The sequence below is a fragment of the Bufo bufo genome, chromosome 5 (assembly GCF_905171765.1).
Source record: "Bufo bufo chromosome 5, aBufBuf1.1, whole genome shotgun sequence".
NCBI classification, from domain to species: Eukaryota; Metazoa; Chordata; class Amphibia; order Anura; family Bufonidae; genus Bufo; species Bufo bufo.
In genome coordinates, this window is record NC_053393.1 from 31,718,237 (window position 1) to 31,735,056 (window position 16,820).

A 16,820-nucleotide genomic window follows, 5' to 3' on the forward strand; every position below is an offset into this window, starting at 1 on the left:
ACAATTATTTTTTTTTTAAATCTAATGAAATATACAATCAGAAGATCAAATCAGATACATTCCCTTTACGACTACTTGTTCCTCTTAAAGACACCGCCAAAATATTTATTGCTTAATTAAACCATGGAGGGACCTTAGTATCGGAAAAGGCGAGCCGAGCTACATCAAGGGTTAGACTGAGTTGATCCCCCCCTCGTATTATCTTACCCTCTGGTACATTTTACAAATCAAACACATTACATGATATGACAGTATAATTACTTTTTGAATTCATGACCCTCGGACCTTTAATCAGATTTTGAAGGTTGAGAGGGTGGCGGGATTTGTGTTGTACTAATCCGCCGATTACATGCTGTCCCTCTAGGTTGCTTTAGTACATGGGAGGCTTTACTAGAAGTAAAATGTATGATTAAGGTTAAGATTAAAACCTTACAATACAGATGTTACATCCGCAAAAACATTCACATTAATCTGTGATAGGGTATTACCATCGTCAATCCTCCGTACCTTTACAGATGTTCTATGGCGTATTAAAAGCCAAGGCAGAAGTGAAATGGAATTTGTGCTACGATGATGAAACATGCGTGGACTACGTGCAAGAGATCGAGGGAATTAGAAGGACGAAACCCTATATATCTGCTGTACATGAAGAGGACACGATAGATCATCAACGGGGGTTGTAATCCAGATTACTCAATTTAGTTTTAGGGATACAACTCATTGTCGTGAGAAAGGACAATGTGAATGCTGTGTATGCCGCTTCGTCTTTATAGAAGCCTCTTACCACCAAATATTCATAGCAAAAAGTTCAGCAACAAATCATGGGAGTAGGAGGAACACAATGTTTAATTTAAGGCAGGGTATCTTAACTCCGGTCGTCGGGACCCACCTACCAGTCATGTTTTCAGGATCTCCTTAGTATTAAGCAGGTGATATAATTAGTGTCCATGCATCAGGACTTACCACAGGTATTCATTCTGTGGGATATTCTCAAATCCTGAACGGTAGGTGGGTTCCAGAGGACCGGAGTTGAGAAACCCTGATTTAAGGGGTTACATGAGTTATGGGGACAAGAGTCAAACTGGTTTCAAAAAACACCAACACTCCTGAACATGGGTTGCATTTCATGTTGACCTCAATTAATTGAGTCTAAGCTGCAATACCAGTTAAAGCCTGTAGGCAGAAGTGGAGCTGTTGCTAGTTAAATAGCATTTTTTTTGGTCTCCTAGAACCCTGTAAATTTTAGACCTATAACTAAATCCTAAACTTTATAAAACCAAACAGGTCGGCTCTGACAGGGGTTTCTTTAGAAAGCTAAACCCCAATTGCTTAGCCACATGATTGTGTCCCCAAACCTGGCGAGTTTACTTATAAGAGATACTTAGGGTATGAATACTTTGAGTGCTGCGGCAGATGATGAGGAACTGACATATAGAATTAGACAGTTAACTTGACTCTTGATCAGTTCTGCTCGGACTTTGGGAAAAAGGACCTAACAATTCAGCCCAAGCAGAGCTCAGGCAGCAGGGATGGGGGGCGGACTGTTTTAAAGGGAACCCGTCACTGGAATTTTGTGTATAGAGCTGAGGACATGGGTTGCTAGATGGCCGCTAGCAAATCCGAAATACCCAGTCCCCATAGCTCTGTGTGCTTTTGTGTAAAAAAAACAATTTGATACATATGCAAATTAACCTGAGATGAGTCAGGGACAGGACTCATCTCAGGTTTATTTGCATATGTATCAAATCGGTTTTTTTTACACACAAAAAGCACACAGAGCTATGGGGACTGGATATTGCGAATGTGCTAGTGGCCATCTAGCAGCCCATGTCCTCAGCTCTATACACAAAATCACGGTGACAGGTTCCCTTTAAGCCTTCATATCGTGGGCTCTGTAGAAGATTTGTAAAGACTATCTCCCGATTTAGAGGACATAATTTTGTGATTCTGGTCTTGTTTTGAAGCTTAGATTGGCAGCATTCAAAAAAGACCATCTTCTACAGAGCCTGAGATATGAAGGTTTTAAGCAGTCCTCTTCCCTTCAGGTGGCTGAGGGGCAGTGAGGGAGCTGACAGCCTGCAGGTGGAGAGAGAAAGAAAAACATCCTCTCACGAGAATGATTATCTCCAGAGAGGAATCTAATATATTAAAACCTCAGTGTTTTGTCGTCAAAAAAAATATATATATTCTGGGTCCTGGAATGAAGAGACAAAAAAAAGATGATTTAAAAAAAAACAAGTGTTTTTATTAAGCAAGTGGTAAAAAAAAAAAAAACATAGCCAGCTAAGCGCATCAAGGCCCTAAGGCAGCGGTTCTCAACCTAGGGGTCGCGACCCCTTTGGGGGTCGATCGGCCCTTTCCGGGGGGTCGCCTGAGGCTTCCTATTGTGGGTCGCCCGCACAACGGCAGCAGCCCCTTATCCTCGCGCACAGGAAGTGATGTCCTATCACTGCCTGTGCTTGAAGGAGCCTGACGTCTGGACGGGTAAGTCGGGCCGCCTGTCTGCTGAGGTCCGAGTTTTTTCGTTAATGACACCGCCGCTGAGCACCACTGCCACCAATGATTTAATTGAGCCTGGCTAATTTTATTTTAATTATTTGGCTGAGCAAGGCTTAATTTATTTGGGGGGACATGAAGCACCGCTGATTTATTTATTTGGGGGACCCTGAGCACTTCTGATTTATTTATTTGGGGGGGGGGGGTACTGTGAGCACCACTGAGTTATTTATTTGAGGGGTACTGTGCGCACCACTGATTTATTTTTTAGGGGGTATTTGTTATTTATTTATTTTAAAGTTATTTATTTGGTTTACAAATATTGTGTATTTATGCTAAAGTTCTGTGGTTATGAATGAATACTTGTGTATTTGAATTAACATTTGGTGTATTGGTGTCTGTGCGTGTTTTTGGTGGGTCATGTAATGGTTGGGGGTCACCACAACATGAGGAACTGTATTAAGGGGTCACGGCTTTAGAAAGGTTGAGAACCACTGCCCTAAGGGTAAGACTGCGTGTACATAAGATAAAGTTGTTTTTTTTTTAGATAGAACTGCTCGCCTCTACATACATTTTTTGGCATCTCAAGAATCCCTTTAACACTTTACATATTGTATACTGTTGCAGCAAGCTAACGGAAGTATTGTAGATTTCATCCTGCTTATCGGGATACTTAAAAAGGCCGTACCCCAGAATGTTACAGCACATCAATAGTATGTGAATTGTAATCAGTTAGGGTCCAATATCTGGGACTTCCTGTATCTGGAGAAAGAAGATACAGTGCCCCCAGTGGGTTTTCTCCTGTACCTTACGGTTTGTTAGTGCTGTGCAAGGAATTGCAACACAGCTGGAGCACCCATCACTGCACAAAGAAATACAGATGTAGCAGCTGTGAAAGCAGTGGCTCTTTTATTTTAAGGCTCATATGTTCCCAGCGATCTGACCCCCATGATCGGCTAGTGATGGACAGTTGCAGCCATATAGGTCTCTGCAGCGGTAGGTGAACCACCTTAAGATACAAGAGTTTTCACCTATACACTGTTAGGATAGGTAAAGAAGAGACCAAGTAACTTGTCCAGAGGCGGATTGGCCATAGATCCTACAGGAAAATGTCTTCCCGGTGGGCCACCCAAGTCCTCTCCGCCACGGACTGTGTACATAATGAGCTCTCAACAGTAATTCATGCTGTGAGAATCGAGTACTCAGATACCCAGCCAGCAACCGCACATGTCCTTCTGAATGCAACTGCTGTGGCCGGCACCTCATCTCCTAAGCCCCCTGGAGAAGGAGGACAGAAGATGGTCGTTATTGATGGCCACCACAGAGGGACAGCTTTTTGGGCAGTATCTTGTTCTGCACTGTTATTTGGTTCTGCTGGGATGGTATTTTTCACTATGGTATTGTTGACCCAGCCTAATTGTGTTGTCCCCACCTTCTCTTAATTTGCAACTGCCTACAAAATGGGGCCACATTTTTTTTTTTCCAGGGCCACTTTAAGTTTCCAGTCCACCCCTGAACATGTCTCCTGCCTCTCCAATCAATCCCCATGGGACTGACTGAAACAGCTGAACACTGCACCAAGCTGTCTCCATCAGTTAGGTCACCGTGGTTGTGGACTGATGAGAAATTGGAGGCTTGTTGCGGGGTCCCCAACAATCATACATTTATCACTTATAGATAGGTGATAAATGATCATTGCGGGGAAACCACCTTGCCTGAAATATTTTTGGTAAGAACGTCCCGTATAACCAGGGTAGCCAACCCAAAATGACGGACAGCCAACACTTTTACAGAGAAATGGAAAACCAAAAATAAAAATCATAAAGATTATAGGTAAGACTATTAAATACAGAACTTCAGTCTGATACATGCAGAGCGATCCTGCAAAAGCATCCCATATCATAGCCTACAGTGAGATGGACCATCATCACTTCATTAAGTAGCGAGAGGAAGATAACAGAATACCGTATCTTTTTCAAGGTCTTCGATGAGACATAAGACTGTAGACCTCTGACATAGACCAGGGGTGCGGTTATCCAGAGACTAGAAGGAGTTTGAATGAAGTGGGGGCCTAGCAGGCACCCTACTCCTCCCTTCAAAGTCCATGGCACAGAAAGGAGCGGCATGGCGTATGCTCACAACTGCTCCATAGGGAGCTGGCAATCAGCGTGGGTCCAGCCGATATCTAGCTCGTGTTTCAGACCAAAATACCCTTTTAAGGCATTGTTTTTCTCCTTGGTCATTGAGTTCAATTGCTGCTTGTTTGACCAAAGTATGGAAGCTCTGAGGCTTTGATGGACCTGGTCTAATTAATGCTAGGCAGAAAAAAAAAAAAAAGAGAAGAGAAAAAAAAAGTGTTAGAAATATTGAGCGCTTGGCCACATTATTCGAGCAGGCTGCCGGTCTTCCTCTTGGATGTAGGATACTTAATGATTAATTGAAAGACCAATATATTTGACGGTCAGATCAGTCTGAGGGGTTGGGTTACATTTCTTAATTGCAGAGTCAATTTCATGTACAGCAAGAAGCCCAGGCATTGTATGCAATTACCAAGATCCAGATAACCACCAATTAGGATTCTGCCTGAACCTGAATTAAAAAATAAAAATAAAAAAAAGTCTTTGCGATTAAGTGAAATAATGATCCAAAAAAGATTAGTTCTGTTCAGACTGTTCTCATTAAAAAAAAAAAATAATAATAATAATGTAATTGGGAAGACACACTTTCTTAACTCTTTAAAGGCCGAGAACACCTGGTAGGACCGATAAGCCTTTTAAGTTTCGAAATGTTGGTCATTAAATAAATAAAGATCTGAGAATTCACTGAGGCGGAGATCAAAGCAAAGGATGATTATCAACCGAGTGATCTTCATTGGTGAGAACAGATTGTAATTATGTACAGATCGGGAAGCTATTACAAGCTCTCGTCTTATTCGGAAATTAGGAGCTTCTTGTCCAAGAACCAAGGCAGTGCAGAAAACGCAATTTACATGGAGCGGACTAACATACAACCTCCAGTGAGGCTTATACTGCGCAATCTGGAGGACTCTACTGTACAGCACGTCAAACTGAAGAACCCAAACATCTACAACAGCGGCTCTGTTCAAAATGGTGCACATTATGGCTTAGGCTACTTTCACACTGGCGTTTGGTGCGGATCCGTCATGGATCTGCAGAGATGGATCCGTTCAGATAATACAACCGTCTGCATCCATTCAGAATGGATCCATTTGTATTATGTCTTCTATAGCCAAGACGGATCCATCTTGAACACCATTGAAAGTCAATGGAGGACGGATCTGTTTTCTATTGGCTCAGTTTCGTCAGACGGACACCAAAATGCTGCAAGCAGCGTTTTGGTGTCCGCCTCCAAAGCGGAATGAAGACGGAACGGAGGCAAACTGATCTGTTTTGGACCGCCAGTGTGAAAGTAGACTAAGGCGAGATCCAATTATAACGTACAAATTATCTGAATGGACGGGGTAGAGATCTTTCTAATGATCTGTTTATTCCCAGACCTGTGACCATGACAAGAGGACATCTTCTACATCTAAAGCAAAGTCTGACCATCAACATATCTGAGATTTTTGACTGTAAGAGCAGTGAGCCTATGGAATGGATGGTTCACTGAACAGGGTCAAGAGGGCCGGGATGCCATTCTTTTCAGTAGGAATATCACTAGTCAAATGTACAAGATATCTGATGAGGCGTTAATCTATTGGATTTACTCTGATTGTCAGATAGAGTCAAGAATCAGTTTTCCCTCTAATCTTGGGTAATTGCCGAGCACATTCTAGGGGTATTTTCCTTCCTCCGAGTCAATATGGTAAGGCTATAGTTTGGACTTGATAGACCTGTGTCCATTTCAACCTGATCATTTACAGTATGTACTTATATAATACATTTCTACTACGAGATACTGACAAGATTCCAATGAATCCATCTGAAGCTGACTGACATGAGCATCCTCCAACTACCTGACACATGAGGACTTGGTGCCTTATTGATCTTAATCTCTTTGTTTCAATGATCTAAAGGTTTTTTTCTCTAGACCTTCTTTCTAACTTTGTCTTAAGTAGTCATCTTTGTATGGGTTTGCACACATTAAAATAAGGACAAACTTTGATAGCCCTTTCTGTCCAGAAACCCAATAGCAGCCTCATGGGCTGTCTCTTTGGCATGTACATTGGTGCCTGATAATAAGAACCCAGATGTTAAAGGGGTGTTCTGGTTGTTACAGGTTATCCCATATCCACAGGATAACTATTAGATACTGTAGGTGGGGGTCCTATCACAGAGACCCCACTGATCACAAGAGCACCCAACAATCTCTATGCGAGTTCCGTAAATAGCTAAGTGCTGTACTCTGATGTCTCCAGAACACCCAAGGAGATGAATGGAGAACCTTTCAGGGGCTCCGAGGGGCACAGGGTCTCTGTTTTCATGATCAGTTGGGGTCCCTCACTGATCTAATAGTCTATCCCATGGTAAAGATATAACTTCTAACAACTGGAATACCCCTTTAAAGGGCTTCTGTCACCCCCAAAACTCATTTTTCATTTTTGGGCATATTAAAATCCGTATTGGACGACTATTCCCTGTATAGGGCTCTTACCTTGTTCTGTGGCTTCATTTCCTTAAAAAAAAAAAAAAAAAAAAAAAAACCGAGCTTTTAAAATATGCAAATTACTTCACCACCAGCAAGTAGGGCGTCTACTTGCTGGTAGCCGCCGCATCCTCCTTTAAAAAACCACCCCCTCCTCTAGTTGATTGACAGGGTCAGCGAGCGCTCTCCTCCTCCGGCTGGCCTGTCTGCATTTCAAATCCCGCGCCTGCGCCTTACGTATCTTCATTCGGCGCAGGCGCTCTGAGAGAAGGATGCTCGCTTCCTCAGCACTCCCTCAGTGCGCCTGCGCCGATGACGTCACCTCTAAACCCGAAAGAGAAGACGTCATCGGCGCAGGCGCACTGAGGGAGTGCTGAGGAGGCGAGCGTCCTTCTCTCAGAGCACCTGCGCCGAATGAAGACACGTAAGGCGCAGGCGCGGGATTTGAAATGCTGACAGGGCCAGCCGGAGGACGAGAGCGCTCGCTGGCCCTGTCAATCAACAGGAGGAGGGGGTGGTTTTTTGCGGCGGCTACCAGCAAGTAGACACCCTACTTGCTGGTAGTGAAGTCATTTGCATATTTTAAAAGCTCGATTTTTAAGGAAACAAAGCCACAGAACAAGGTAAAAGGCCTATATAGGGAATAGTCGTCCAATAAGGATTTTAATATGCCCAAAAATGAAAAATGAGTTTTGGGGGTGACAGAAGCCCTTTAATCTATTCTAGTTTAGCCTATGATGATACCTATATACATTACCTAGAGAAGGCAAAGGCTTGCTACTATCAGTTATTTGGGACATATAATGAGTCCAGTAAAGAGGACAGTGGACATTACTAACAAGTCACTAGTACTGGTTCCTTGGGAGACATGATGGGTCTAGAAAGGAGGACCATGGACATATCTAACAAGCCATTACTATCAGTTTCTCAGAACACCTCGTGATCCCAATAAAGAGGACAGTGGGCGTGCTAAAAAAGTAAATATTAATTCCATGATGAGTCCAGTAAAGAAGGACAATGGACATGTCTAACAGATCGTTACTAACAGTTTTTTGGGAAACATCATGGGTCTGGTAAGAAGGACATTGAGCCTGTCTCACAAATGAATTATGCTGGTTCCTCAGGACACATGATGGGTCTAGTAAAGATGACAGTGGACATAATATGAAACACTAATCTTACAAATCAATTGGTAAATACCTACACAACACTAAGTCAAGACGTATATCCAAAAACCAGTAGACATCATGACTATTTGGGTTGGGGGCTGCTAGTAGTAAATGGTGACTTCCTGCACCATAATACTTATGCTTCCAAAAACAAATGTGGTGAAACTATAGAGCTGCTATTTAGTTATGATCTGTATTTGTAGTACATAGCGGCCCACTGGTCATAAGGCCTATATAGGAGCACAATAATTACACCAGAATTGCTTTTTTTTTTTTTAAGAACTGAACATATCTATCAAGTCCTTACTATTGGTTTCTCAAGAAACAAGGTGGTTCTGAAAAAGAGGACAGAGGACTTGTCCAGCAAGTCATTACTGTTGGTTCCTCAAGACTCATGAAGCATATGATAGAGGACAGAGGACTTTCTAACAAGTCATTATTTTTTGTTTCTCAGGACAGCTGATGGGTTCGGTGAGAAGGTCCATGGACACGTATAACAACAGGTCATTACTATCAGTTCCTTGGCACATATGATAGATCCAGTAACAAGGACAGTGAACATGTGTTTTAGGTGCTTGTTACTGGCTTCTTGGGACACTTGACAGATCTGGTAACAAGGACAGTGAACATGTCTTACAAGTCCTTATTATTGGTTCCTGATGGGTCTGGAGAGTGGACATGTCTAACAAGTTACAGGGTCAAACAAAGTACGGTATGTTGATTATACTGTAGTACAAACTTAATAAGGAGCCAAATCTTTATATTGGACAAGTGCATTTACTCCAAATGTTAACATAATAAGCACCTGCTAAGTAAATTGTGTTTGAAAAAAAAAAATATTATAATATTCATATATATATATATATACGCACACATACACACACTCATAAAAGGTGAATGAAAAGAAAAATAATATAAAAATCACCTATGTGGTTGCAATGTTTCAGCTTATCCATAGAGTCCTTCTCAAGGCTTGGGAAAGGCTCCATCGATGAGCTGAAACGTTGCGACCACTGCGATTCTTCTTCTTGATTTGTTGCTGGATTCATTGGCCCGCACCTCCATATTTATATTAGGCTGTGCTTGCCATTGTTTTCTCTCTCTATATATGTACACACACACACACACACACACACACACACACACTACAGGTGAAACTCGAAAAATTTGAATATCGTGCAAAAGTCTTATTTCAGTAATGCAAATGAAAAGGAATTGCATTAAATGCAGCTTAAAATTTCAATTTTGTGAAAAGGTTCAATGTCACACTCTAGTCAGGTAATTAACCCATACCCCCTGAGCAAAGGGGACCTCAAAATTGTGACTTTGGGGTTTTCATAAGCTGTAAGCCATAATCATCCAAATTATAACCAATTATAAAGAAATCTCTCGCTTTGCCTGTAATGAGTCTCATCTGTTAGTTTCACCTTTTAAGTTGCATTACTGAAAAAAAATGAACTTTGCACAATACTCTAATTTTTCGAGTTTCACCTGTATATACAGTATATAAGAATATATGGGTTTTCGACAAGATGTGCTATATTCAGTATGACACATTCCTCACTTCTATTAACATTTTTTATCTTGCCAATCTCCGGTGGCCCTTGCATACGGTGATGTGATAACGTGCGCTGTATGTTAGCGGGTCACCTGTAATGGAATCCAGCAGTGTAAGTATCATTTTCGCTGCATGCTTGATTAAGGGAGGCTGCTGGGTCTCAGAAGTATCTTGAGCTCTGTCAAGTGTGTCTGATTTGAGACCTTCCTCGGGACGTGTCTTGATTGGAGGTGCAGGAGCATATGAAGGTCTCAGTTGATCTGTGACATAATAAAGGCCATTTTTCAGTAAGTCACACAATGTCACCTTTCAACAGGCCTCAAAATTTCCCCGCCTGTCCGGAATCGACTGTTTAAATGAAGACACAATCACTTTTAATGCGCTACGTAAAAGATTTCCCATGACAGCAGTCATAAATGACAATATATCAAATGCAGGGGGAGCCGGAGAGGTGAGGGAACCGACATCTATGTATATCGCAAAAAAAAACAAAAGATTCATAAAACATGACGGATGCAATAATTCTTTATACTGTCCCTTTACTTACAGCTACAAATTATTCTAAATTTCACTTTCATTTGCAGATGGAAAATATTTTCTATTTTTTTTTTATTTACAGCTAGACATTATTTTTAAAAGTTTTATTTATTTACAACTAAAATCAGTATTTTTGTTTATTTGCACACTTTTCATTAGAATTTATACTTACAGCTATTCATGTCTCTATATTTTATATTTATTTATAGTTAATTTTTTTTAGTTACAGCTTTTTTATTCACAGCTAGAATTTTTTGTATTTTTTTTGTATTTACATCTAAAAATAAAATAAACCGTTTGCCATATATTAAAAAAAATGGAATTAAAAATTCTATATAACAGGGGGTTTCCCCACTAATGCCTCATTCACACCTCAGTGATTTGGAGCCAAAACCAGGTGCGGCTCTAAACACAGATCAGGTGCAGATCTTTCCCTTAAACCTTATGTCTGTGGAGGTTCCGATCCTGGTTTTGGCTCAAAATCACTGACGGAAATCACTGACGTGTGACTGAGGCACCCTATCCACAAAACAGGCGATAAGTGTCTGATTGCTGGAGACTTGACCGCCGGGACATACTGAAAACGGAGATACTGGGGTCCCCTATAAGAATGGAGCCGTGCGCATGCGTGACCACCAGTCCATCCACTGCCGCAATCTCATAGAAGTGAAAGGAGCAGTGCTGATAGTGGTCATGCAGGCACAATACCGCTTAAAGGGGTTGTGCAGTGATTTCCATTGCTAACCGATCCTCAGGATAGGTCATCAATATCTGATCGGCAGGGATCCCATACCCAGCACCCTCACCGATCAGCGGTTTGTACTGCTTCCTGGTCTTTACACTACGAGTCGTCTCCTGCGGAGCGGCGGCGTAGTGTAATTACAAGCACTTCCTTCATTCAAGTCAATGGATCGAGTAGACATCATTGCACTGCACTTCCGAGACGAACAGGAAGCCGCTCTCACGTGGACTGCCGCCTCCTCTTCAAACTGCTGATCGGTGCCGGGTGTCGGACCCTCATTGAGGATAGATGATCCATATAAATCACTGCACAAGCTCTTTAATTTTCAAATGGGGCTCCAGGACCTCCATTTTCATGATGTTGAACCTCCAGCAATCAGACACTTATCCCCTGGGAAGGAGATACGCAATCTTAAGGGGGGAGGCTACATCTATGATCCAGACTTCTTTGGAACATCTGGGATTTTTCTAGGTCTTGTAAAGTTCGACACCGCGCTAAAGTAACTCAGTGACCAACACTATTTCTCCATACAATTAGCCTGTAGATGGGATCTGTATATGGGTCACGCTTTATTGCCTGTGCTATCACTAGAAAGGTCCAGAGCTCAATATAATAAATTATACATATACTATAGAGATGAAAGGGCTGTGGTCTAGATCTCCCTGTTCCTTGCGTACAGGTCTCGAAGTAAGGTGATATAACTTCTGGGGATGAAGCAGAAACACAAACCCTATAGAACACATTAAACAAGTTTTCTGGCACTTTGATATTTATGGTCTAGCCTTAGGATAACTAGTGATGAGCGGCATAGGCAATATTCGAAATCGCGCTATTTTGAACATTTTTGGCTGAATATTCGCCATAAATTAGCAAATTCGAGAATTCGGGATCTCAAGCCATTATTTACTTGATTGCGAAAATCGGCAATGTAATATATTCACGATAAAAAATTAGCGATTAAAATATTCGCGATCAACACTAAGGTGTAGGCAACTTTCCTACTGGTTGCTAAAGATGTTGCTAAGTGCCGATATTCGCGATAAAAATATTCAACACTATTCGCGAATACGAATATATAGCACTATATTCTAAATATTCGAGAATTCTCGAAGTGGCAATATTTGCGATTAAAATTCACGATTCCAATATTCCCGCTCAACACTAAGGATAACCCATAAATTTCCCTCAGCTAGCTGATCAATGGGGTAGCAGAAGCAGGATCCCACCTATTAGGCGTCTTAAGAAGCACTTTAGTAAAATATATAAAAAAAAAAAAAAAAAAACTTGCACAACTCCTATAAAACTCTTTTAACCACTTAAGGACCACAGTTTTATACCCCCCTAAAGACCAGGCCCTTTTTTACAAATCGGCACTCCACAACTTTAGCGGTTTATTGCTCGGTCATGCAACTTACCACCCAAATGAATTTTACCTCCTTTTCTTCTCACTAATAGAGCTTTCATTTGGTGGTATTTCATTGCTGCTGACATTTTTACTTTTTTTGTTATTAATCGAAATTTAACGATTTTTTTTGCAAAAAAATGACATTTTTCACTTTCAGTTGTAAAATTTTGCAAAAAAAAACGAGATCCATATATAAATTTTGCTCTAAATTTATTGTTCTACATGTCTTTGATAAAAAAAAAATGTTTGGGTAAAAAAAAAATGGTTTGGGTAAAAGTTATAGCGTTTACAAACTATGGTACAAAAATGTGAATTTCCGCTTTTTGAAGCAGCTCTGACTTTCTGAGCACCTGTCATGTTTCCTGAGGTTCTACAATGCCCAGACAGTACAAACACCCCACAAATGACCCCGTTTCGGAAAGTAGACACCCTAAGGTATTCGCTGATGGGCATAGTGAGTTCATGGAAGTTTTTATTTTTTGTCACAAGTTAGCGGAAAATGATGATTTTTTTTTTTTTTTCCTTACAAAGTCTCATATTCCACTAACTTGTGACAAAAAATAAAAAGTTCTATGAACTCACTATGCCCATCACGAAATACCTTGGGGTCTCTTCTTTCCAAAATGGGGTCACTTGTGGGGTAGTTATACTGCCCTGGCATTCTAGGGGCCCAAATGTGTGGTAAGGAGTTTGAAATCAAATTCTGTAAAAAATGGCTGGTGAAATCCGAAAGGTGCTCTTTGGAATGTGGGCCCCTTTGCCCACCTAGGCTGCAAAAAAGTGTCACACATGTGGTATCTCCGTATTCAGGAGAAGTTGGGGAATGTGTTTTGGGGTGTCATTTTACATATACCCATGCTGAGTGAGAGAAATATCTTGGCAAAAGACAACTTTGTATAAAAAAATGGTAAAAGTTGTCTTTTGCCAAGATATTTCTCTCACCCAGCATGGGAATATGTAAAATGACACCCCAAAACACATTCCCCAACTTCTCCTGAATACGGAGATACCACATGTGTGACACTTTTTTGCAGCCTAGGTGGGCAAAGGGGCCCATATTCCAAAGAGCACCTTTCGGATTTCACTGGCCATTTTTTTACAGAATTTGATTTCAAACTCCTTACCACACATTTGGGCCCCGAGAATGCCAGGGCAGTATAACTACCCCACAAGTGACCCCATTTTGGAAAGAAGACACCCCAAGGTATTCGCTGATGGGCATAGTGAGTTCATGGAAGTTTTTATTTTTTGTCACAAGTTAGTGGAATATGAGACTTTGTAAAAAAAAAAAAAAATCATCATTTTCCACTAACTTGTGACAAAAAATAAAAACTTCCATGAACTCACTATGCCCATCAGCGAATACCTTGGGATGTCTTCTTTCCAAAATGGGGTCACTTGTGGGGTAGTTATACTGCCCTGGCATTCTAGGGGCCCAAATGTGTGGTAAGGAGTTCGAAATCAAATTCTGTAAAAAATGGCCAGTGAAATCCGAAAGGTGCTCTTTGGAATATGGGCCCCTTTGCCCACCTAGGCTGCAAAAAAGTGTCACACATGTGGTATCGCCGTATTCAGGAGAAGTTGGGGAATGTGTTTTGGGGTGTCATTTTACATATACCCATGCTGGGTGAGAGAAATATCTTGGCAAAAGACAACTTTTCCCATTTTTTTATACAAAGTTGGCATTTGACCAAGATATTTCTCTCACCCAGCATGGGTATATGTAAAATGACACCCCAAAACACATTCACCAACTTCTCCTGAGTACGGCGATACCAGATGTGTGACACTTTTTTTGCAGCCTAGATGCGCAAAGGTGCCCAAATTCCTTTTAGGAGGGCATTTTTAGACATTTGGATACCAGACTTCTTCTCACGCTTTGGGGCCCCTAGAATGCCAGGGCAGTATAAATACCCCACATGTGACCCCATTTTGGAAAGAAGACACCCCAAGGTATTCAATGAGGGGCATGGCGAGTTCATAGAATTTTTTTTTTTTTGGCACAAGTTAGCGGAAATTGATATTTTTTATTTTTTTCTCACAAAGTCTCCCGTTCCACTAACTTGGGACAAAAATTTCAATCTTTCATGGACTCAATATGCCCCTCACGGAATACCTGGGGGTGTCTTCTTTCCGAAATGGGGTCACATGTGGGGTATTTATACTGCCCTGGCATTCTAGGGGCCCTAAAGCGTGAGAAGAAGTCTGGAATATAAATGTCTAAAAAATTTTACGCATTTGGATTCCGTGAGGGGTATGGTGAGTTCATGTGAGATTTTATTTTTTGACACAAGTTAGTGGAATATGAGACTTTGTAAGAAAAAAATAATAATTTCCGCTAACTTGGGCCAAAAAAAATGTCTGAATGGAGCCTGACAGGGGGGTGATCAATGACAGGGGGGTGATCAATGACAGGGGGGTGATCAATGACAGGGGGGGGTGATCAATGACAGGGGGGGTGATCAGGGAGTCTATATGGGGTGATCACCCCCCTGTCATTGATCACCCCCCTATAAGGCTCCATTCAGATGTCCGTATGTGTTTTGCGGATCCGATCCATGTATTCGTGGATCCGTAAAAATCATACGGACATCTGAATGCAGCCTGACAGGGGGGGTGATCAATGACAGGGGGGTAATCAATGACAGGGGGGTGATCAGGGAGTCTATATGGGGTGATCACCACAGTCATTGATCATGCCCCTGTAAGGCTCCATTCAGACGTCCGTATGCGTTTTGCGGATCCGATCCATCTATCAGTGGATCCGTAAAAATCATGCGGACGTCTGAATGGAGCTTTACAGGGGGTTATCAATGACAGGGGGGTAATCAATGACAGGGGGGTGATCAGGGAGTCTATATGGGGTGATCTCACAGTCATTGATCACGCCCCTGTAAGGCTTCATTCAGACGTCCGTATGCGTTTTGCGGATCCGATCCATCTATCAGTGGATCCGTAAAAATCATGCGGACGTCTGAATGGAGCTTTACAGGGGTGTGATCAATGACAGGGGGGTGATCAGGGAGTCTATATGGGGTGATCACCACAGTCATTGATCACGCCCCTGTAAGGCTCCATTCAGACGTCCGTATGCGTTTTGCGGATCCGATCCATCTATCAGTGGATCCGTAAAAATCATGCGGACGTCTGAATGGAGCTTTACAGGGGTGTGATCAATGACAGGGGGGTGATGGGGGAGTCTATATGGGGTGATCACCACAGTCATTGATCACGCCCCTGTAAGGCTCCATTCAGACGTCCGTGTGCGTTTTGCGGATCTGATCCATCTATCAGTGGATCCGTAAAAATCATGCGGACGTCTGAATGGAGCTTCACAGGGGTGTGATCAAAGACAGGGGGGTAATCAATGACAGGGGGGTGATCAGGGAGTCTATATGGGGTGATCAGGGGTGATCAGGGGCTAATAAGGGGTTAATAAGTGACGGGGGGGGTGTAGTGTAGTGTAGTGTAGTGGTGCTTGGTGCTACTTTACTGAGCTACCTGTGTCCTCTGGTGGTCGATCCAAACAAAGGGGACCACCAGAGGACCAGGTAGCAGGTATATTAGACGCTGTTATCAAAACAGCGTCTAATATACCTGTTAGGAGTTAAAAAAATCACATCTCCAGCCTGCCAGCGAACGATCGCCGCTGGCAGGCTGGAGATCCACTCTCTTACCTTCCGTTCCTGTGAGCGGGCGCGCCTGTGTGCGCGCGTTCACAGGAAATCTCGGCTCACGCGAGATGACGCCAATTGGCGTTAGCGTAGCCTGGGGGAGCCGCCGCGATGACGCCTTTCGGCGTTAGCGCGGCGGCAAGTGGTTAAAGAAGCATTTGCACTAAAATGTTTATTCTCTGACCTGTTAGAAAGGTACATGATGTAAACTGGAGTGCATGTAGTTTTCTTACTAGTGACTGTATTTGTGAGTTATAACCTCCTCTCTGATCCTCAGCCGTGTCATGTGACCAACAGTCTTACTGTACAAATAACATAGCATCTTATGTGTGGACAGGAAGCCCGTTTCTCTATGTATTCCTATGAGAGCCTCAATGTCAGTCTCCTAGGAATGAATAGAGAAGTAACTGGCTTCCTGTGCCAGTTGGAGATCAGAGTGTTGGTCACATGACACAGCTGAGGATCAGGAGGGAGGTTATAACTCACAAATGCAGTCACTGGTATGAAGATTACCTTCACTACAGTTTATATAATGTACCTTTCTAACAGGTCAGTGAATACAATTTTTTTTTTATGGGAGTGCTACTTTAAAGGTCTACAAAAAGTAAGGAATAACTTGCAAAGTTTTATTAAA

General features: G+C 42.1%; 1 protein-coding gene across 3 annotated transcripts in view; it reads right to left on the bottom strand.

The window, feature by feature from the left end:
• Positions 1-16,820, bottom strand: part of KHDRBS3 (KH RNA binding domain containing, signal transduction associated 3) — a 100,709-nt gene that overhangs the window by 71,972 nt on the left and 11,917 nt on the right. For 2 of the 3 annotated variants that reach the window (XR_005779025.1, XM_040432322.1), the window contains exon 2: positions 9,921-10,088. The exons of the other annotated variant lie outside the window; for it this stretch is intronic. Coding sequence is in view for 1 of the 2 variants with exons in the window: in XM_040432322.1 (XP_040288256.1) it covers positions 9,921-10,088 (168 nt within the window). In the remaining variant the exon portion in view is untranslated. The remainder of the gene's footprint in view (positions 1-9,920; positions 10,089-16,820) is intronic. 3 annotated transcript variants of the gene reach the window in all.